This window comes from Haliotis cracherodii, unplaced genomic scaffold (genome assembly GCF_022045235.1).
Source record: "Haliotis cracherodii isolate W230 unplaced genomic scaffold, xgHalCrac1.p SCAF_6, whole genome shotgun sequence".
Lineage (NCBI taxonomy): Eukaryota > Metazoa > Mollusca > Gastropoda > Lepetellida > Haliotidae > Haliotis > Haliotis cracherodii.
Window position 1 is genome coordinate 3,522,872 of NW_027266319.1, and position 24,228 is coordinate 3,547,099.

Below are 24,228 nucleotides of genomic sequence, written 5' to 3' on the forward strand. Positions count from 1 at the left end.
GGACAGATATTTTATATTTAGTCTAATACTCACGGAATATTTTGACTTCGCACAACGTGAGGGACGGCGCAGTGTCGACAGAAGATGTTCGCAACGTCAGTGTGGAGCCCGACAACGTCTGGTGACACATGACGTCAATGATCGTGCTGCTGATGTCGCTCCCAGTGACGTTGTAACATTCCTGTCCGTCCACAAACACCTCGATATAAGGCGGCACCAGAGGAGCTGGAAGAGATGAAGTAGTGAGAGTGGGTGAGTGAGTTGGGTTTAATGCCGCTTTTAAGAGTATTCCAGTTACATCAAGGCGTGTCAGCTTGATGTGGGAGGAAAGCCGTTTACCCTTTCGGTGAAACCAAAAAGCACGGGTATGGGGCTGAACCTAGAAACATAATCAACGCGAACCGGGATTCGAACCCACAATCATAGGTTTCTGGCGTGCCCAAGGGACGCAACTCTGGATAGCGAATTGCGGCGCCTTAGAAGACTGCCCCCAGAAATGAAGTATGACAGTGGATCAGCAACATGTGCACCCTCCACAACACAGCCATCTACAGTATCCATCTCGTAGGTAGGTCTGACTACAAGCTAGCCGCGTGAAGATCCGGGTTAGAATAGTTATTCAGCAACCCATGCTTGTCGCAGGAGGCGACTAACGGGATCGGATGGTCAAGCTCGCTCACTTAGTTGATGCATGTCATCGTGTCCCTGTTGCGAGGATCGATGCCGATGATATCAAACACTGGATTGTTTGGTCCAGATTTGATTATTTACAGACCGCCGTCATCATATAGCTGGATAGCTGAGTGCGGCGTTGAACAACAAACAAACATACAAGCAAACAAGCTAGCCAACAGAGACGGTCGGCGTCGTTGAAAATATTGAAAATTAGATATAGCATGCAGACACCATCGGTATTCTTCCTGGCGGTAACAGATGGAGCTTGAGGTCATGGACATGACCACTGTCGTCGTTAGGAACATGACCACAGTCGTCGTTAGGGACATGACCTCAGTCGTCGTTAGGGACATGATCACAGTAGTCGTTAGGGACATGACCTCAGTCGTTGTTAGGGACATGACCACCATCGTCGTTAGGGACATGACCTCAGTCGTTGTTAGGGACATAATCATTGTAGTCGTTAGGGACATGACCTCAGTCGTTGTTAGGGACATGACCTTAGTCGTGGTTAGGGACATGATCACAGTCGTTGTTAGGGACATGATCACTGTAGTCGTTAGGAGCAGGACCTCAGTCGTTGTTAGGGACATGACCTTAGTCTAGGTTAGGGACATTTCCTCAGTCGTGATTAGGGACATGGCCACAGTGATATATCTGCAGTTGGCGGTGTCATACATACAATGGTTAGCGTTATATATCTGCAGTTGGCTGTGTCTTACATACCATGGTTAGCTTGATATATCTGCAGGTCGCTGTGTCGTACATACCATGGTTAGCTTGATATATCTGCAGGTCGCTGTGTCGTACATACCATGGTTAACTTGATATATCTGCAGGTCGCTGTGTCGTACATACCATGGTTAACTTGATATATCTGCAGGTCGCTGTGTCGTACATACCATGGTTAGCTTGATATATCTGCAGGTCGCTGTGTCGTACATACCATGGTTAGCTTGATATATCTGCAGGTCGCTGTGTCGTACATACCATGGTTAGCTTGATATATCTGCAGGCTGCTGATGTTATATGTGGCGCCGAGGTCCAGTCTCCACCAAGCAGACTGATTACTTGTGTCCGTGACTGCGCATGATCCATGCCAGTAGTCTGTGTCGTCATTTCCGTCCACGGCGAGCTGCGCCCCATGCGCGCCGCAGAAACTCTGTACATCCAGGATATCAGGGACACAGTCAGAGCTGTCGACGTAAACCCCGCTCTGACTTGCCGACCTGTTGTAGGCTACGTTCTCTGAAAACACGGGGAATAGTCAATTTTATTCCTTTGAGCAATATCACATTTCCAGAGTCACCAATATCACACCTGTATCACGTCGTAGCTATACAGCTATAGCTATACATCACAGCTATACATCACACCGTAGTCATCAAAATAACATCTATATGAGACGTTGATCATCAATATGAGAGCTATATACCACACCTTAGTCGTGAATATAACGGCTATGTGACACCTTAGTAATCACTATAACATCTATATGACACGTAAATCATCATTATAACAGTTGTATCACACCGCAGTCGTCAACATGACAGCTGTATGTCACACCTTTGTCATCAATATAACAGCTGTATATTACACCTTAGTCATCAATATGACAGCTGTATATTACACCTTAGTCATCAGTATAACAGCTGTATATTACACCTTAGTCATCAATATGACAGCTGTATATTACACCTTAGTCATCAATATAACAGCTGTATATTACACCTTAGTCATCAATATGACAGCTCTATACCACACCTTAGTCATCAGTATAACAGCTCTATATCATACCCTAGTCATAAATATAACAGCTCTATATCATACCTTAGTCATCAATATAAAAGCGATATATCACACCTTAGTCATCAATACAAAAGCTGTATGTCACACCTTAGTCATCAATATGACAGCTGTATATCACACCCTAGTCATCAATATAACAGCTATACATCACAGCTTAGCCATCAATGTAACAGCTGTATATCACACCTTAGCCATCAATATAACAGCTGTATGTCACACCTTAGTCATCAACATGACAGCTGTATATCACACCCTAGTCATCAATACAACAGCTATACATCACAGCTTAGCCATCAATGTAACAGCTGTATATCAGACCTTAGCCATCAATATAACAGCTGTATATCACACCTTAGCCATCATTATAACAGCTGTATATCACACCTTAGCCATCAATATGACAGCTATATACCACACATTAGCCATCATTATAACCGCTACATATCACACCTCAGTTATCAATATAACAGTTCTATGTCTCACCTTAGTAATAAATACAACAGCTATATATCACACCTTCGTCATCAATATAACAGCTGTGTATGATGTTGTATACCACAACGTATTCGCCTTAATTGTAGCTGTGTGTATTGAATGTGTACATCACAACGAATATGTGACAGGTATATATCACAGCTTGTGTATTGCAGGTATGTATCACGGCTTGTGTATTGCAGGTATATATCACAGCTTGTTATTGCAGGTATATATCACAGCTTGTGTATTGCAGGTATATATCACAGCTTGTGTATTGCAGGTATATATCACAGCTTGTTATTGCAGGTATATATCACAGCTTGTGTATTGCAGGTATATATCACAGCTTGTGTATTGCAGGCATATATTACAGCTTGTGTATTGCAGGTATATATCACAGCTTGTGTATTGCAGGTATATATCACAGCTTGTGTATTGCAGGTATATATCACAGCTTGTGTATTGCAGGTATATATCACAGCTTGTGTATTGCAGGTATATATCACTGCTTGTGTATTGCAGGCATATATTACAGCTTGTGTATTACAGATATATATCACAGCTTGTGTATTGCAGGTATATATCACAGCTTGTGTATTGCAAGTATATATCACAGCTTGTGTATTGCAGGTATATATCACAGCTTGTGTATTGCAGGTATATATCACAGCTTGTTATTGCAGGTATATATCACTGCTTTTGTATTGCAGGTATATATCACAGCTTGTGTATTGCAGGCATATATTACAGCTTGTGTATTACAGATATATATCACAGCTTGTGTATGGCAGGTATATATCACAGCTTGTGTATTGCAGGTATATATCACTGCTTTTGTATTGCAGGTATATATCACAGCTTGTGTATTGCAGGTATATATCACTGCTTCTGTATGGGAGGTATATATCACTGCTTGTGTATGGCAGGTATATATCACAGCTTGTGTATTGCAGATATATATCACAGCTTGTGTATTGCAGGTATATATCACAGCTTGTGTATGGCAGGTATACATCACAGCTTGTGTATTGCAGGTATATATCACTGCTTTTGTATTGCAGGTATATATCACTGCTTGTGTATTGCTGATACATATCATAGCTTGTGTATTGCAGGCATATATCACAGGTTGTGTATTGCAGGTTTATATCACAGCTGGTGTATTGCAGGTATATATCACTGCTTGTGTATTGCAGGTATATATCACTGCTTGTGTATTGCAGGTATATATCACAGCTTGTGTATTGCAGGCATATATCACAGCTTGTGTATTGCAGGTATATATCACAGCTTGTGTATTGCAGGTATATATCACAGCTTGTGTATTGGAGGTATATATCACAGCTTGTGTATTGCAGGTATATATCACAGCTTGTGTATTGCAGGTATATATCACAGCTTGTGTATTGCAGGTATATGTCACTGCTTGTGTATTGCAGGTATATATCACAGCTTGTGTATTGCAGGTATATATCACTGCTTGTGTATTGCAGGTATATATCACAGCTTGTGTATTGCAGGTATATATCACTGCTTGTGTATTGCAGGTATATATCACAGCTTGTGTATTGCAGGTATATATCACTGCTTGTGTATTGCTGGCATATATTACAGCTTGTGTATTACAGATATATATTACAGCTTGTGTATTGCAGGTATATATCACAGCTTGTGTATTGCAAGTATATATCACAGCTTGTGTATTGCAGGTATATATCACAGCTTGTGTATTGCAGGTATATATCACAGCTTGTGTATTGCAGGTATATATCACAGCTTGTGTATTGCAGGTATATATCACAGCTTGTGTATTGGAGGTATATATCACTGCTTGTGTATTGCAGGTATATATCACAGCTTGTGTATTGCAGGTATATATCACAGCTTGTGTATTGCAGGTATATATCACTGCTTGTGTATTGCAGGTATATATCACAGCTTGTGTATTGCAGGTATATATCACAGCTTGTGTATTGCAGGCATATATTACAGCTTGTGTATTACAGATATATATCACGGCTTGTGTATGGCAGGTATATATCACAGCTTGTGTATTGCAGGTATATATCACTGCTTTTGTATTGCAGGTATATATCACAGCTTGTGTATGGCAGGTATACATCACAGCTTGTGTATTGCAGGTATATATCACTGCTTTTGTATTGCAGGTATATATCACTGCTTGTGTATTGCTGATACATATCATAGCTTGTGTATTGCAGGCATATATCACAGGTTGTGTATTGCCGGTTTATATCACAGCTGGTGTATTGCAGGTATATATCACAGCTTGTGTATTGCAGGTATATATCACTGCTTGTGTATTGCAGGTATATATCACAGCTTGTGTATTGCAGGCATATATCACAGCTTGTGTATTGCAGGTATATGTCACAGCTTCTGTATTGCAGGTATATATCACAGCTTGTGTATTGCAGGTATATATCACTGCTTGTGTATTGCAGGTATATATCACAGCTTGTGTATTGCAGGTATATATCACTGCTTGTGTATTGCTGGCATATATTACAGCTTGTGTATTACAGATATATATTACAGCTTGTGTATTGCAGGTATATATCACAGCTTGTGTATTGCAAGTATATATCACAGCTTGTGTATTGCAGGTATATATCACAGCTTGTGTATTGCAGGTATATATCACAGCTTGTGTATTGCAGGTATATATCACAGCTTGTGTATTGCAGGTATATATCACAGCTTGTGTATTGGAGGTATATATCACTGCTTGTGTATTGCAGGTATATATCACAGCTTGTGTATTGCAGGTATATATCACAGCTTGTGTATTGCAGGTATATATCACTGCTTGTGTATTGCAGGTATATATCACAGCTTGTGTATTGCAGGTATATATCACAGCTTGTGTATTGCAGGCATATATTACAGCTTGTGTATTACAGATATATATCACGGCTTGTGTATGGCAGGTATATATCACAGCTTGTGTATTGCAGGTATATATCACTGCTTTTGTATTGCAGGTATATATCACAGCTTGTGTATGGCAGGTATACATCACAGCTTGTGTATTGCAGGTATATATCACTGCTTTTGTATTGCAGGTATATATCACTGCTTGTGTATTGCTGATACATATCATAGCTTGTGTATTGCAGGCATATATCACAGGTTGTGTATTGCCGGTTTATATCACAGCTGGTGTATTGCAGGTATATATCACAGCTTGTGTATTGCAGGTATATATCACTGCTTGTGTATTGCAGGTATATATCACAGCTTGTGTATTGCAGGCATATATCACAGCTTGTGTATTGCAGGTATATATCACAGCTTGTGTATTGCAGGTATATATCACAGCTTGTGTATTGGAGGTATATATCACTGCTTGTGTATTGCAGGTATATATCACAGCTTGTGTATTGCAGGTATATATCACAGCTTGTGTATTGCAGGTATATATCACTGCTTTTGTATTGCAGGTATATATCACAGCTTGTGTATTGCATGTATATATCACAGCTTGTGTATTGCAGGTATATATCACTGCTTCTGTATTGGAGGTATATATCACTGCTTGCGTATGGCAGGTATATATCACAGCTTGTGTATTGCAGATATATATCACAGCTTGTGTATGGCAGGCATATATCACAGCTTGTGTATTGCAGGTATATATCACAGCTTGTGTATGGCAGGTATATATCACAGCTTGTGTATTGCAGGTATATATCACTGCTTTTGTATTGCAGGTATATATCACTGCTTGTGTATTGCTGATACATATCATAGCTTGTGTATTGCAGGCATATATCACAGCTTGTGTATTGCAGGTTTATATCACAGCTGGTGTTTTGCAGGTATATATCACTGCTTGTGTATTGCAGGTATATATCACTGCTTGTGTATTGCAGGTATATATCACAGCTTGTGTATTGCAGGCATATATCACAGCTTGTGTATTGCAGGTATATATCACAGCTTGTGTATTGTGTATATGTCTCCGCCATTAGAGGTAGAAGGAGTCTAGGTACTCACGGCGCTGACAGAAGGGACCGTCCCACCCCGACTGACACCCAGATGAACACGGCGTCGGGGACGGGAAACACTCTTCATCAACGGCAGCACAGTGGCAGTCGAAGGTTCCTGGAACATGTGGGAGACTTCAGGGGGTCCTCGCTTATCTCAATTCATGCTGTTTAAGAATGATTTCAATATGTTTTTGGCGTTTATGGAGTTATAAACGTTTACTCCGGTGTGCACACTGTGTAAATGTGCTACTCGGTTTAAGCGAGTTTTACGTGTGGACACCGACCGCGGCCAATTCCTATATATAAATACGTCAACAATAATAACTTCAGAGACAGATTTTTAAAAACGTGGATAGCAATACGAAATCAGTGACATCGTCCAGCGCAATGATGTAACACAAGCCCCGCCCATACCATAATTATTCAACCAGGAAACAGTAGTCTGCTAGGGGGCGTGGTCTACGATTTTTAGGTTTATGGAAACATAAACTAAAATCTGGGAACAAATAAAATCGATTTTGGGACGCAGATTAAACTTTTTTAAATAATTGTGTACGTACATTTTTCCTATATGTATAATGTTTTCTCAGTAATTTAACTTGAGATTTGTGTTAAGTACTTTTGGGGATGCAGGGGTTTGCAAGTGAGACTCGGAGTGAAAGTGAGATAGTTTTCGGGATGCATGGGAGGATGGGGTAGACAACCTCATAAATGCGACGTCCTCCTCACACCCAGGCTCCAGGGAATCCCACTGCTGCAGCACAGTTGGAGAGTTGCGTCCCTTGACTCTTCCCGGGGTGAGTCGTGTGTAGACGTGTCTAGAGACCACATATGGCTTGTCTTGACTCTATCCCGGGTGAGTCGTGTGCAGACGTGTCTAGAGACCACATATGGCTTGTCTTGACTCTATCCCGGTTGAGTCGTGTGCAGACGTGTCTAGAGACCACATATGGCTTGTCTTGACTCTATCCCGGGTGAGTCGTGTGCAGACGTGTCTAGAGACCACATATGGCTTGTCTTGACTCTATCCCGGGTGAGTCGTGTGCAGACGTGTCTAGAGACCTCAGCTGGCTTGTCTTGAATCTATCCCGGGTGAGCTGTGTGCAGACGTGTCCAAAGATCGCAGATGGTATGTCTTGACTCTACCCGGGGTGGGATGTGTACAGTGATGTCTAGAGCACCCATTTTGCATGTCTTGACTGTACCCGAGGTGAGTCATGTACAGACGTGTCTAGAGACCTCAGATGGCTTGTCTTGACTCTACTCGGACACTCTACCCGGTAGTGTCTAGAGCACCCATATTGCTTGTCACAACTCTATCCGGGGTGGGATGTGAACAGTAGTGTCTAGAGCACCCATATTGCTTGTCTTGACTCTACCCGGGTTGGGATGTGTACAGTGATGTCTAGAAGCACACATTGCTTGTCACAACTCTATCCTGGCTGGGATGTGTACAGCGATGTCTAGAAACACATATTGCTTGTCTCGACTCTACCCGGGGTTGGAATGTGAACAGTTGTGTCTAGTGCACCCAGGTGGCTTGTCTTGACTCTACTCCGACACTCTACCCGGTAGTGTCAAGAGCACCCAGATGGTTTGTCTTGACTCTACCCGGGTTGGGATGTGTACAGTAGTGTCAAGAGCACCCAGATGGCTTGTCTTGACTCTACCCGGGGTGGGATGTGTACAGTGATGTCTGGTGCACCCATATTGCTTGTCACAACTCTACCCGGGGTAGGAAGTGTACAGTGATGTCTAGAACCCCATATTGCTTGTCACAACTCTGACCTGGGTGGGATGTGTACAATGATGTCTAGAAGCACATATTGCTTGTCACAACTCTATCCTGGCTGGGATGTGTACAGTGATGTCTAGAAACACATATTGCTTGTCTCGACTCTACCCGGGGTTGGAATGTGAACAGTTGTGTTTCGAACACCCACGTGGCTTGTCTTGGCCCTACCCGGGGTGGGGTGTGTACAGTGATGTCTAGAAACACATATTGCTTGTCTCGACTCTACCCGGGGTTGGAATGTGAACAGTTGTGTCTCGAACACCCATGTGGCTTGTCTTGGCCCTACCCGGGGTGGGGTGTGTACAGTGATGTCCAGTGTAATGAAGACTTACCCTGACTTTGTCCGAGGCGGGCTGTGAAGGCGACGACAACTAACAGGTAGAGAGTAAGTGACTTCATTCCCTGGACTTGGCCACTGTGAAGTAGCTGCGTGTACGTGTGATAACAGATGTTTACAACAGAGAGATAACCGCTGATAACGCCCTGACACTGCACTGATGTGTCCTGATATGCCCTGATAATGCCTTGTGTGCAGTAGACATAGGCTCAACGTTCGTGAACGTGCTGAGTTGTAACTGTGTGCAAACAAACACCTCTCTGAAAGAGTAATCATCAGTTATTAAGATGTTCACGTGTAATTTAAGTTTAAGTGTCCCTCTAGATGTCACATGATACGCTAACAGGTACATCCCTAGGAATACCATGCAGGGATACACGTCTAGTGGTAGTGGTAGAATAGTACTATTGGTAGTAGTAGTAGTGGTGGTGGTGGTGGTGGTGGTAGTAGTAGTAGTAGTAGTAGTAGTAGTAGTAGTAGTAGTAGAGGTAGTAGTGGTAGTGGTTGTAGTAGTAGTAGTCGTAGTTGTAGTAGTGGTGGTAATGGTAGTAGAAGAAGTGGTAGTGGTAGTAGGAGTATTAGTGGTGGTAGAAATAGTAATACTAATAGTAGTAGTAGTTGTAGTAGAGCAGCAGCAGCAGTAGTAGTAGTAGTAGTAGTAGCAGCAGCAGCAGTAGTAGTTGGAGAAGTGGTAGTGGTAGTAGTTGTTGTAGTGGTAGTAGTGGTGGTGGTAATAGTAGTAGCAGTAGTAGTAGTAGTAGTAGTAGTAGTAGAAGTAGTAGTAGCAGCAGTAGTAATAGTAGTAGTAGCAGCAGCAGCAGTAGTAGTAGTATACGTTGTAGTATACGTAGTAGAAGTAGACGTAGTAGTAGACGTAGCTGACTAAGTTAAATTATTTAGTCATGAATTGTAAAATGTATTTAGATAATTAAGGGAAGTTGAATTATTAAGTCATGAATTGTAATATGCATTTAGATAATTAAAGGGAAGTTGAATTATTAAGTCATGAATTGTAATATGCATTTAGATAATTAAAGGGAACTTATATTATTAAGTCATGAATTGTAATTAAAGGGAAGCTAAATTATTGAGTCATGAATTGTAATATATATTTAGATAATTAAAGGGAAGTTAAATTATTAAGTCATGAATGGTAATATGTATTTAGATAATTAAAGGGAAGTTAAATTATTAAGTCATGAATTGTAATATGTATTTAGATAATTAAAGGGAAGCTAGATTATTAAGTCATGAATTGTAATATGTATTTAGATAATTAAAGGGAAGTTAAATTAGTAGGTCATAGAAATAAGAGGGAATGTATATCAGATATTATGTCAAGAATTGGCAACATTCTTGAGTGTGTATCATCCATGAGGTGAGAGCAGCACTAGGCCACCAGGGCAAGGGGGTCTATCAGGTATCATGGTAAGGGTCATAAGGTTAGGTATAACATCCAAGCTACCTGAAACAGAGCAATAATAATAAGAGACCGACTGACAGATAAAGGATATATGGTATTAGGTTAGGGAAGAGCGTTCATAATCCTTGAAATCGGGGAGTTCGTCTTACGAAAGACCTGATAAGGATTTTGGTAAAGAACTACGGGAAGGTTGGAATGGTCTATTAAAAGAGATTGCCGACCAATGATAAACGAAAAAAATGAGAACTGTTGTGACGTAAGAATCGGGTTTTAGGGGAAAGTCAGACCCAAAGTCGCAGGCTGGTGGGCGCCCGCACTTGCCTTACAGTGAGTGAGTTGGGTTTAACGCCACTTTTAACAGTATTTCAGTTATATCACGGCGTATCAGCTTAATGTGAATGGGAGGAAAGCTCGAAGTGATGCAGGTCTCAGACGTTTACCACTTCGGTGAAACCCACGAGCTGACAATGGTGCCGACAAACCTGGAAACATAATCGGGGCGAACCGGGATTCGAACCCAAAAATATAGGTTTCTGGTATGCCAAACTCTGCACAGCGAATCGCGGCGCCTCAGACAACTTGGCCACCAGTGCTCCCGTGCCTTACAGTCTCTAAACTTGTACTCGGAAACAATCTTAAGACACCAGCATTTTGACCGAGACTGAAGTATTGCACCCGAAGTCTCTTAATTGAGAGACAAATAGAGCGGGTTGACCCGCAACACAAAGTGTGAATAAGAGCTGTGAAAAGAAGAACTCCTTTTGTGATTGCTGGGTGAACAACGGTAATAAAGGTCCAAGGTCCCTCGGGTACTGACATTGTACCTCTCGCTCATCCCCAAGTTGTCAGGACCAGGTACGAGGGCTTACCGTAGTTCAGGTAAAGGTACTCAAAGTCACCTTCCAATTACGATTAATTAACACACAAAAACACCTTGGACAATTGACCCCAAATTGCCATCGACCAGATCCCGCATCACACTTCGCAGTAACTTGCAACGTTGTGACACGGGAAAACTCTGATTCATCACTTCAGATGGCCCTTTTAATCAGTCAGATAAAACAATATCCCAATAATTTGATTAAGCATGGAACTTGTACTGAAGGGGTTGGGATGGGATGGGGGCACCAAGCGTTTACAGATCAGTTGATGTGCCGCGGCCACCATCCCGGCTCTGGATCAATCAGCGAAATGGTCTGCGCCGACTTAATTAACCGATGTTCACGTTGTTGTAACGTGTGTACGTGTTCATTGTCAAACAGACGTGATTGATGGGACAACATTTAGTTTAGCAAGGTGGCAAAGCGTTACGAAAACAGCAGTTCCAGAAGCAGCCACTCCCCCCAGCTGATGAAACGCACCATGTATTGCTACCTTGTGGCCGCCATTGCAGGACTGGTGACAGGTAAGTACGTGCGCGCTTCATGTCATAGAGGACCGCCAACCTGGTCTAGTGGTAGAGCGGCCGCCCGGATGTTCGATCCCCGGCCGCGTCATACCGACTTTAAAAGATGGTACTTGTTGCTGTCGGGGTAAACCAATGACTGGTCGGCTCGGAGTGAGCATACTGTGTCTGAGTTGGGTATTCGTGTTAAACAGCGGCATGGTATCTCAGTGGGCTGGCACTTTAAAATCGGCATGAGTCCGGACCAGTACGGCACACACACACACACACACACACACACACACACACACACACACACACACACACACACACACACACACGCACACACTCGCACGCACCCACGCACGCACGCACGCACGCACGCACGCACGCACGCACACGTCGCTATATAAGTGCAACAATCTTGGACGCGACGTTAAACACCATTTCATCTAACCTCATGTCATAGTTAAACCTCATCTATGTTAAACTGATCACTGCTAAATTCCCAACCAAGTCGCCTATATGATCTCGTGTGCTACAAGGGGGGACCAAGAATCGCATTGCTGTCGAAGGTGAGGTGAGGTGAGGTAAATTGGGGTCTAAGTCACGTTCAAGATTATTTAGGTTAGTGAGTTATGTTTAACGCCGCTTTAACAGTATTCCAGTTCTATCACGGCGTTCAAGATTATTCATGCGACGTGCAGGAACGTGTGTGTGTGCGTCTGCTTGTATTTGACGGGACTTTTGCCGGTGTTAAAGTGGTAGCCCACTGAGATACCAGTTAAACATAAATATCCCACTGAGACACAGTATAATGACGCCATGCTGGCCAGTCTCTTTATGCAGAGCATAATCAAGTATAACCTTGTAACGTACTTTGGTGTGACGCGGCCACGGGATCGAACACCGACCTTCCGCTCTCCAAGTAGACGCTATGTCCACTATACCACGGACGTGGTCCAGTCGAATCGTACTCTATTTATAAATGTATGTACTTTCAGAATGAAATATGGAAAGGCTACGATCCCTTACTATTTCCCTATTGTCCGTCTATGCATGAAATATGGAAACGCTACGATCCCTTACTATTTCCCTATTGTCCGTCTATGCATGAAATATGGAAACGCTACGATCCCTTACTATTTCCCTATTGTCCGTCTATGCATGAAATATGGAAACGCTACGATCCCTTACTATTTCCCTATTGAGCGTCTGTCCAAGCACTGTTTGCTCGAGAGATAAACTATATTAGACTAACACATGCCTTGTCAGTTGTCAGTTGTTTGTTGTTTAACGCCGCACTGAGCAATATTCCAGCTATATGACGGCGGTCTGTAAATAATCGAGTCTGGACCAGACAATCCAGTGATTGACACCATGAGCATCGATCCACGCAATTGGGATACGACGACATACATCAACCAAGTCAGCTAGCCTGACCACCCGATCCCGTTAGTCCTGTGCCCGTCCTTTCATATTCCTTCGTTGATGTTGATTGGACGAAACAGGAAATTCAGGGTATTGAGACCCTCACAAGAAGAATCATGTCAGACAATAGATCCCACCACCCTCGCTCTTCCCTCAATCGCTTATATTTACCAATCATTATGGGATGACGTGGTTTGATTAACGTTGGGGCTCTTCATGATTGAATTGTTTTGTGCACTTTTGCACATATTTATTTGTCTGATGATCCTCTTGTGAAGCCTGGCAAGACTCGTGATGAAAACAAGGCATTCCACAGTTAACTTAAACGATCCAAGGGTATGGGACATAATCTCAATACCAGTGTTGATTGTGTTGATGGTTCTGTACTACTGGACGGTACAGAAATGAGTGTCAACCAAGCGAAGTGTCGCATCAAATCGGCTCTTTTTCAAAGAGAGGATATTTGAACTACCACTGCATCGAGTTTATGTGCTGTGTGTAAGGACAGGTCGGCTGGCCGGAAAAGTGAAACAGAAGGCTTTCTGTTTGCTGCTCAGGACCAGTCACTTCGCACTCGAAACCGTCAATGTGTGATCTCATCAAAATGTAAATATGAAATGTAGATTATGAAATGAATTTAATGAGACTGTCCAACACATTGTCAGTGGATGCCCTGCTTTGGCACAAACACAGTATGTTAAGCGATATGGAGTGGCTCGATCATTTTATTACCGTCTTCGCCATGCTTATGGTTTTGAGACAGAGGTCCATGCATGGTACGACCCAAGATATGTAGAGGGCGTCATGGAAAATGATAAATACAAAGTACTTTGGAATAGGCCCGTATACAGCCTCAGACGTATCCAGGCCAACAAAACTGATCTTGTCCTTTTTGTTAAATCCATTGATATCATTTATATCATGGAATTTTCTGTCCCCTTTGACACTAATATGATTGACAAGATTGAGGAAAACATGGCAAATAAGCGGACCTCGCTTTCAAAATGTCAAGCTTGCATCCCAAGCAACAAGTTAGCATATTCACTATCAGGGTTGGTATGGTCGTTATCACGGTGGAATATTCAGTCAGTGTTTGTATAGTCGTTATCATGGTAGAATATTCAGTCAGTGTTGGTATGGTCGTTATCACGGTGGAATATTCAGTCAGTGTTTGTATAGTCGTTATCATGGTAGAATATTCAGTCAGTGTTGGTATGGTCGTTATCACGGTGGGAATAATGATTATCAGGGTTGGTATGGTCGTTATCATTTCCGAATTCATGGTAGAATAGTCGTTATCACGTCGGAATGTTCACTGTCAGGGTTGATATATTCATTATCACAGTGGGAATATTCAATGAAGAGGTTGGTATAGTCGTTATCACAGGGGGAATATTCAATGAAGAGGTTGGTATAGTCGTTATCACAGGGGGAATATTCAATGAAGAGGTTGGTATAGTCGTTATCACGTGTTGCGAGGAGTCATGTCGATTTTTCATTTTTAGGGGATGAGCTTTTTCACTTCTTCATAAAAGAGAGCTCAGATTTGTTTTTCATTTCAAATTCAACCTATAGAAAGAATGTTATATATGTATTACTATTCACTCAAACATAATGGCTGTTTATGAATATATCTTATAGTATATCTGTGTCAGAGTCAATTTATAAAGGAAATATCACTGGATAGCGTTACATTGACCAAGATCTCCGCCCTGATTTGCTTCCGTTCTTGCAACAGAATCCCCGGAAGTTATTTCACCAACACAAGGCTTCATTCAACGCCTTGCCTTGGTCAGCGCGATCACCAGATTTATCTCCTGCAGAACACTTGTAGGATCACCTTAACCGTCATATTATTTATAGAATAGTGTTATAAGCATACTGTATGTGATACTCATGTCCATTGTCAAAGATAATAATTTAGTCTCAAAATACCCAATTTTCTTTTTAGGTGAGTATGGCCATAGTGAAGTCGACATTTTATATTTAGGATGGAATACAAAAAAGGGAGGTGGAAGCTGTATTTTCAAAAACAAATTAAAGATATGAGCTTATTTTTTTCAAAGGTCCCCGTCCCTCATTGAAGCTCAAATGGACCGCCGCTTATTATTATTTATGATCGGTACATTCTCAGTAAGGACCGGTATATTCTCTAACAATGTCCATCAATTGGATTTCAGGAACTACGTTCATATCATCCGTGGAAGAAGGTATCCTCAGGGCCGTCCCTTCGGTCACGTCTCAGCTGCTGAAAGACCCCACCCCCCTCCTTGACATCGCCCCCGCCAGTGACATCGTGTCCTTCTTCTCAGGACCCTGCGTCTACGGCTACAAGCCATCCCCGCCATGGTGGGTCTTCGACCTTGGGGAGGAAATGAAGGTCATGAGCATCAGCGTCAAGAACGCAGGGAGCTGCTGCGGTCAGTGCACGTCTACTGGTGTCCCCCATCTTCCCGAGGCTAGAGCATTAACTGACCATAAAAGTCCAGTTCCCACCCTTGCCGAACTAGGCTGGAATTATGTAGTTTTATATTGTTGCTGGACTAACGAGTATGTGCATAGAGCAATCAAAATCGCGTAACGAAATCAACATGTCGTGCAGATTTCGGTCGATTGCAGGATTTCCAAAGGTTGTCTACCGTCAACTTGGAGTCAAAAGATATTTTCCAAATCTTTTCATGTTTTTAATCAAGATGCTAACGTAATTTGAAACACTTCTTTGATGCACAATTTATTACAATATCGATACTGATTGTCGAACAGATCGTCTCCCCTGGGTGCCGCCATTTTGCTTGAAGCAAATACAAGTGACATTAGAGGTGGAATCTTATTGGACAATAGCAGGGACATAGAAGGGGCATAACTCGTAATAACCACTGGTGGCACTACGATTGCACCCAGAAATTCCGGCATAGTTCTGCAAGGGTGGAAACGTCTCCCAACGTGTCACTCCACAAAGTAAATGGTTCGTATCCTCGTGTTTATCAAGGGGGCGGTGGGGTAGCCCATTTCAGGTGTCCCCTGCCGGGGTAGCTGGAATATTGCGAAACGCGTCGTAAAACCATACTCATTTAGGTCAACGTAGTAGTATAGCCCAAGTTACCTCCCCTACTGTTGTATTTAATTAATGGTATTTTTTATGATTATAGAACATATTCGGGACTTGTAAGACCTGGAAAGAAATTGTTTGCTTTTCAGATCCTTGGCTTGGCAACTTCACTGTGGAGGTTGGGAACCGGCTGTCAGCCGACAACGAGATGTACGGAAGCGAGATTTGTGTGAAGCAGAGCGGCAAGGTGCCCCCTAACGTTACAGTCTCACACCCGTGCGTCACGCCTGTCCGGGGCCGATATGTCAAGCTGACCTCCAAGTGCGTAGACCTCTTCGGGAGCGTCCTGTCCTGTGGCCTTCACGTCCACGCCGTGCCCTCGCTGACCCCTGGGCGCAAGTCTGCGGGTAAGATTTTATAATCGTGGGTCCGAATTTGAGATTAACCCAGATTATGGTTTTAGGTTTGTCAGCACCATATCCATTGTAAAATCACTTCGGGCATTCGCCTCACATTAAGTTGACATACCAGAATACAACTTAAATATTTTAAAAGCGGCGTTACACCAAAGTCACTAACTTTATTTCCACAGCAATGCAATGTGGCAGGTGTCTCTATGTGATCAAAAATCCTTCAGTTTCTTTGTTTTTGTTGTTGTTGTGTTTTGTTTGTTGTTGTTCAAGCGGCACTCAGCAATATTACAGCTATATGACTGCGGTCTGTAAATAATCGAATCTGGAGCAGACAATCCAGTGAGTGACATCATGAGCATCGATCTACGCAATTAGGAGACGATGACATGCATCAACCAAGTCAGCGCGTCTGACCACACGATCCCGTTAGTTGCCTCTTTCAACAAGCATGGGTTGCTGATGAAGGCACACAAGAAACCTATGATTGTGGGTTCGTATCCCGGTTCGCCCCGATTATGTTTCAAGGTTTGTCAGCACCATACCCGTGTTCGTGGGTTTCACCGAAGTGGTAAACGTCGACCTGCATCATTTCGGGCTTTCCTCCCACATAAAGCTGACACGCCATGTTATAACTGGAATATTGTTTAAAGCGGCGTCAAGCCCAACTCACTCACTCAAGTGATTACCCGATTTTCTTCTTCTAAATGCAGTGTTTACACAGTACCGGAAGTCCGCACCAGAGGGAGGCTATGACCTTGGCTGTGCCCGCCAGTGTATGGGTGAAGATACGTGTGTCAGGTTCAGCGTGAGCAGCTCAGGGCAATGTGTGCAGTATGACCGCCAGCTGAACCCAGCCGAGGAAGGCTACTCCTTGTCTCACATCAGCCTGTGACACGATCATATCGGTCTGAGACGGTGGTCAAATCGGTTTGACACATGGATCATATCGGTCTTAAACGTGGATCATATCGGTCTGAAACGTGGATCATATCGGTTTTAGACATGGATCATATCGGTCTGAAACGTGGATCATATCGGTCTGAGACGTTGATCATATCGGTTTGAGACATGGATCATATCGGTCTGAGACGTGGATCGTATCGGTTTGAAACATAGATCATCTGGGTTTGAGGCGTGGATCTGATCGGTTTGAGGCGTGGATCTTACTGGTTTGAGACATGGATCGTATAGATCTCATATACTGAACAACAAAAGTTCCTGTGACATTTAATAAGATTTAATGCAAAGTTATGTTTTTTATCAAATCTGAAACAATTTCGGTTTGCAACAGATAGAGAGAATCCTGTGAGTGTTCAAATGGTTTCATTTGCCATACTGACTTCAGAAAATGGGTGATTTCATTAAAAAACACATGAACATGCAAAAATGTCAATTTACAAATCAATAGCGTGTGTGTCCACCTCTGGTTGCGATGCAAGCAACACATCTTCGTCTCATGGAATGGACCAGGCGTCGCACAAAGTCCTGTGGGATATCTGTCCATATCTACTGGAGCATATTTCGAAGTTCCTGGAGTGTCTGTGGAACACGTGGTTGACGTCGATCCATCTCATCCCACGTGAGACCAGGGGAGCGAGCCGGCCAGGGGATGACATTCACGTTGTTTTGTTGAAGGGAATCCCGGACAAGTCGAGCAATATGAGGCCGGGCGTTGTCATGTTGAAAGGAAATGCCTGGGCCATGACGACGCAAACACGGTAGAACAACAGGGCCGATGATCTCGTCGCGGTAGCGCTGTCCATTGAGATTTCCCTCTACTGCTATCAAACGGGTCCTCTGTCTTGCTGTAATCTCACCCCATACCATAACCCTGCCGCCCGCGAACCGATCTTCTTCCATGACACAATGATTCACCTCGACGTGGGTACACTCGAATCCGTCCATCGCTGTGGCTGAGGTGAAAACGAGACTCGTCAGTGAATAGAACTTGTCCCCACTGCATGGCCGTCCAGCGTAGACGCTGTCTGCACCACGGTGGTTTCCTGTCAAAATGGGACGTCTGGCGGGTCTTCTGGCGACAATCCCTGCACATCTGAGGCGACGTTGTTCGAATCCAGTTGTCTTGTCGATTATTGGTTACGCGTGGCCTGCCACTCTGAGGATGGTCTCTGACTGCATTCGTCCGTTGCCAACGTTGCCATAAACACCAAATGGTGTACGTTAAATTGTCTTGCAACATCACGTTGAGTCGATCCTGCTTCAAGCATACCAATGGCTCGCAGAGACTCAATTTCGGACAGGCGTAGCATTTCGTAATGTTGAATAATTTCGTAATTTTGTTGTTTTTCTGAGTGGTTGTTGTCAAGCACAATGCTAAACAATGCATATGGAATCCCGTTAAAGCACGTGTTTTATACCCATTCTTTGGTAGTGAAATGCATGGGGTAAACTTTTGCATGGAATGAATGCTTTTATGTAGCAGTTGCGTTTTTGTGACTTGATTCCATACATGTACTACAATATTGAAAACCAAACTTTACCCGGTTGAAGAATACAATAAAATATTGGTGTCGCAGGAACTTTTGTTGTTGAGTATATTTACAAAAGTTTGACCGATTTTTTTCATTATTCCATTATTATTACAATTGATCAGTTTTTGCACATTAAACATTGATACTTGTTTTAAGCTGAAGTAGTAATTAACATATCATTTTTTTGTTTCAACAAAATCAGTAAACGGGCTATCGTGTCACTGGATTGTCTGCTCCAGACTCGATTGTTTACACGCCGCCGTCATATGGCAGGACTGTTGTGCGGTGTTAGGCAACATACATATTTTATTTTCCTGCAAATTTTGTGAGTGTCGCGTGCTGTCGGTAGAGGACAAGCATACATGGTGTCATCACTGATTTTCAAGACCCATTTGCATAATTTTCCCTACTATTTCGCCTTTTGGGTCCACTGGAATCTGTCTCGGCGGATAATCGAGACTGATTTTACTCTGGCGTTGATGTTTTAAGTTTAATTTTCCAACAGTCACAACTATTTCATCTTCATCTTATGGTGATTAATAGTCACATCAAAGTTGATATCCTTGCACGTTTGTTATTGTGTTTGTTCAACGCCGCACTCAGCAATATTCCAGCTATATAACATATAATCACTGGATAGTCTGGTCCAGACCGCCGAGTGCGGCGTGAAACAAACAATCAAATTCGTGAATATCTTGTCAAACGACCGAACTGTTATGCTCAGGCCGACGCGCCTTGTGGGTGGACTTCATCGATCTGACGATGAAGCTTAATGCAAGAGGAAATGGCAACATAAATAACTATAATCAATATGAATAACTATCTGCTATAACTAACACCACTTTTATGCCAAATAAAAATATGTATAATTACTGACACTCTCAGAATAGCAGTAAGCCGGTAGTTTAGACACGCGGAGGCAGCAGCAGTTAGCTACGTGTAGACAGCAGTAGTTAGCCACGTGTAGACATCAGTAGTTAGACACATGTGCCGAAATAGGCGTCAAGTCCCGACTTGCCATTTGGTTGGCAGGTGAGGCCTGGGTGGCAGTCGCACCACTCCCCGGGGTTCCGCACCAGACACCTGCCCCCGGACGTCGGGACCGTCTTGCACATGGTCGTTATTCCGGGGTGGGTGTTCTGCAGCAGGGAGGGGTCAATGGGCTGGAGCACCTGTCGGCGCCCGTGGACGGGGGTGTAGAAGTGGACACAGCACTGACCGGGGCCACATGTCGGGGTGCACGTGAACGTCTGAGGCTGGCCGAGAAGCTGCTTCAGACTGGACAGGTCAGTCACAGAGGCGCTCTGCAGGGATGAGTGATTGAATGGTTGAACGTGTAACACATTTATATAAATGCTTCGTTTAAATGTGTATGGAACAAGAGAGATGCGAAATCTTCATAGGCAAATTATCATTAGATGATGTAGTAGAATTATTGTTAAAAGCAGTAGATGCCGCACTTTCTAGTGTTAATGATAGCGTGCAACACATTGCTGATGCTGAAGCTTTATGTACAGCTGCTGAGAATATGAAGAAAAGGTCCAGAAATACCAAATACAACGAGCCATGGCATATTATCGACTCTTAGTCTATAAAGAGAGAAAGATACAGATGTTTAACTTCATGTAGGAAAAAGAAGGTTTGTCCTCCCTAGAAAGCTATCACGGTGTTCGTAAGCAATGTAATGAAATGTGTAGACGTACGAATGAAAATAACCTAACCATTTTGGAACAAAATATTTACGATGCGAAAGCATTTTGGGCAACAATTAAAGGTCTTGGGGAAAAACGGCATAAGCAAAATAATGTTCATATTAAGGATTGGTATGTGAATTTTAAAGAACTGTTTTCTACACCAGATGGGGAAGAAGCTGAATATTGTATTGAGTATTGTTTTATAAAAAAAATTAGCAAAATATTTACTTATATCATTAATAAAAGATAAGTATTTGATGAAGCTCAGTCAGGTTGTAGAAGAGGATACTCTACAACTGATCATTTATTAATGTTACAGTCAATAATTCAAAGACATCCGACAAAGAAAGATGAAAAATTCTATGTGCTTTTTTAAATCCAAGGAGGTTAACATAAATAAATTATGGTATCTTTTCAAATCGCATGGTCTTAGTAGTAACATTGGTAAGTTGTTGTGCGATATAATGGTACTATATCTAATTCGTTTGAAAGTAACGTTGGTGTGAAACAAGGATGCATATTGAGTCCTTTTCTATTTTCACTCTGTATTAATGGATTAGCACAGCAAATCCAAATAAATTAAAATAATGGCATCCAGGTTCACCCCGAAAGAGTAAAGAAATTTCTCCTTTTATTTGCCGATGAAATAGTAATGTTTTCAAGCACAATACCTGGTCTACAAAACCAAATTAATGAATTGGAAAATTAGTGTCAAAACTGGGATTTGTCGGTAAACCACAATAAAACAAAATATATAGTTTTCAAGAAAGGAGGCACTTTATCTAAGAGAGAAAAATGGTATTACCAAGGAAATGAACTAGAATGTGTATCATCATACAGGTATCTAGGTAGGTATTTTACAGGCTGTCATGGACTTTGTATGCACATACTTCTCTAACACACGCAAAAAAAAATTTTTCAAAATATTGAAATACCTGCGGATGTTTCGTACATCCCATTTTTAAAAATACTCGTTTCACAAATAAGTACAATTTTACCATATGGAGCCAAGATTTGGCGTATGGAATTATACGATTCTGTGGAGAAACTACATCTCTATGCGTGCACGCGATTCCTTCGTGTTAAACCTAGCACCCCAAGTTTAATGGTGTATGGTGAAAGTGGACGATGTCCCTTACATATTTTTGCAAAGATTAAAGTATTTAAGTATTAATACATCTGTCATTTGAAAGGTACCCGATAGAAATGTAATAATATGATGCTACATTTTGACACACAGGGTTGTTGTAATTGCGTAACTAACGTTTGAAACCTCTTTTGGCTACGGAAACATAGGGTTTAATCACCATAATGGCATATCACCAAACTTTATTAATAATTTCGCAAACCTTGAAGGACATGTACTTTCAGAATTGGCATGCGTCTGTTTTATTTTCGAGTAAAATAACGTGCTGTTCTTTGTTTAAGAAGCGTTTTGTTACTGAGCAATATTTATTGAATGTAAACGTTAGTAAATTTAGAGTACAACTGGCAAGATTGCGCTGTAGCTCATATCAGTTAATTATTGACACTGGAAGATAAGCAGGTTAAAACGTGAAAACAGAGATTTGTCAGTGTTCCAACTTGAACAAAGTAGAAGACGAATACCATATTGTTTATGTTTGCCCTACATACTGGGAGCTACGACGTAAGTATATTAATGTTTAGAAATTCTCCTACTCTATTAAACTTTACTATACTCCTGTCAACAGAAAATGTTATACATTTGCGGATCTTATCAATATACGTATTCACGCTATGAACTTTAGACAATCTGTTGGATACAATTTTGTTCGTAATGCAAGACACTCACTACTGAAAAAAATGTGATGTACTATAGGCCTGTTAAATAAAAATTGATAAAGAATGGTTGAATGTTGAATGGTTGAGTGACGAGTTGATTATTTTCTCATTTTGGCTAAATCCATGAGTGAGTGAGTGAGTGAGTGAGTAAGAGAGTGAGTGAGTGAGTGAGTGAGTGAGTGAGTGAGTGAGTGAGTGAGTGAGTGAGTGAGTGAGCGAGCGAGTGTGTGTCATCACGGCGTATCAGATTATTGTGGAAGAAACATCCAGACGCAGCTTAGTGCCGGCTCCACTCAAACCCAAGAACACGTGTAGGGATCATAGTTAGATTCGAACCAAAGATCAGTGGATCCTGTCACGCCTAAGAGACGCAACCCCGGAACCACAGGCGATTGCGCCACCCGTGCTGCCCTTTCCTATTAAAGTCAATTTACAAATACCTGAACGCCGAGGACAAGCAGACACAGACAGACGATAGACGTGTACATGGTCCCAGCTGCTTCCAACTCAATGGTAGCGACCACACCGTGGAACGTCGCGAGATAAGAGAGCGGCCTTCGTGACCCACTCGTGTTATTCCAGGACAAGCCGCATTCGTGACCAACTCGTGTTATTCTGGGACAAGCCGGATAGCGACTCTCATGGCCATTTTTGCGACCGGGTTCCGTCTTAGCGCAAGCGGGCATACCTAAAACAATTGTCAACTCGTTGCGTAATGGTTCACATATATATCCCCATAAATTATATAAATTTCAGATGCAATTTAAAGCATATCTAGACATGTGGAATTATACAGCATGATTGAACACATTTTACTGTGTCTTGGGTATATTTTAGATGAAAGACATCAAAAATCAAAAAGATATTTCTGAGGGATTCCTTGACGAAGGACTTGAGATCATGCGCGCATTCTGATTGGTTTGACGTATTTTCGCACATAACATTCATCGATAGGGGGACGAGTCTTCTTGCAGGTTACGGAAAGGGGCGAGTGGTGACGAATGAAGAGATCGGGAATGAGCAGGTGCTCCAAGTTGCATATTTAGACGAAGGTGCAGGTGGTCGATTGGAATATCATAAGGACAGTGCTAAACGCCAGTCAGGACCAACGTATGGTTGTGTCTGGTGACAGGCAAATCAGTTATGTATATTGTATGAATAGATCACTAGAAATCTGATGATATCAGGTGTCCCACCAACTAACACAGTCAACAGCCTCCTACAAAACTAAAGGTATCTGAATGTCCTACCTGTCTCCGCACTCTACACACAGTAAACAGCCACACAGGCAACTGTGAGGTATCTGAATGTCCTACCTGTGTCCACACTCTACACACAGAAAACAGCCACACAGACAACTGTGGGGTATCTGAATGCCCTACCTGTCTCCGCACTCTACACACAGAAAACAGCCACACAGACAACTGTGGGGT

At 42.4% G+C, this 24,228-nt stretch overlaps 3 protein-coding genes across 3 annotated transcripts in view; 1 reads left to right on the forward strand and 2 right to left on the reverse strand.

The window, feature by feature from the left end:
- Positions 1 to 9,172, reverse strand: part of LOC139445820 (multiple epidermal growth factor-like domains protein 6) — a 35,322-nt gene extending 26,150 nt beyond the window's left edge. Inside the window, exons 1-4 of the mRNA XM_071227048.1 lie at positions 9,102 to 9,172; positions 6,982 to 7,089; positions 1,666 to 1,923; positions 34 to 225 (exon numbers count right to left, since the gene is read on the reverse strand). Coding sequence (XP_071083149.1) covers positions 34 to 225; positions 1,666 to 1,923; positions 6,982 to 7,089; positions 9,102 to 9,168 — 625 coding nt within the window. The 5' untranslated portion in view covers positions 9,169 to 9,172. The remainder of the gene's footprint in view (positions 1 to 33; positions 226 to 1,665; positions 1,924 to 6,981; positions 7,090 to 9,101) is intronic.
- Positions 9,173 to 11,879: 2,707 nt separating this feature from the next.
- Positions 11,880 to 17,698, forward strand: LOC139445634 (fucolectin-4-like). Its single transcript, XM_071226812.1, has 4 exons — positions 11,880 to 11,934; positions 15,525 to 15,764; positions 16,543 to 16,800; positions 17,517 to 17,698. The coding sequence occupies exons 1-4, from the start codon at positions 11,880 to 11,882 to the stop codon at positions 17,696 to 17,698; spliced, it is 735 nt and encodes a 244-aa protein (XP_071082913.1).
- Positions 17,699 to 20,125: 2,427 nt separating this feature from the next.
- LOC139446003 (uncharacterized) lies at positions 20,126 to 23,345 on the reverse strand. Its single transcript, XM_071227272.1, has 2 exons — positions 23,236 to 23,345; positions 20,126 to 20,602 (listed from the first exon to the last, which is right to left on the reverse strand). Exons 1-2 carry the CDS (start codon positions 23,281 to 23,283, stop codon positions 20,276 to 20,278), a joined length of 375 nt encoding a protein of 124 aa, XP_071083373.1. The 5' UTR covers positions 23,284 to 23,345; the 3' UTR covers positions 20,126 to 20,275.
- Between the last annotated feature and the right edge of the window lie 883 nt (positions 23,346 to 24,228).

Coding starts and splice junctions, on each gene's coding strand:
- LOC139446003 (XM_071227272.1), bottom strand. CDS start 23,283: ATGTACACGTCTATCGTCTGTCTGTGTCTGCTTGTCCTCGGCGTTCAG. Junction 20,603..23,235: donor TGCTTGTCCTCGGCGTTCAG/GTATTTGTAAAT, acceptor TCATCCCTGCAG/AGCGCCTCTGTGACTGACCT.
- LOC139445634 (XM_071226812.1), top strand. CDS start 11,880: ATGAAACGCACCATGTATTGCTACCTTGTGGCCGCCATTGCAGGACTG. Junction 11,935..15,524: donor CATTGCAGGACTGGTGACAG/GTAAGTACGTGC, acceptor ATTGGATTTCAG/GAACTACGTTCATATCATCC. Junction 15,765..16,542: donor GAACGCAGGGAGCTGCTGCG/GTCAGTGCACGT, acceptor TTTGCTTTTCAG/ATCCTTGGCTTGGCAACTTC.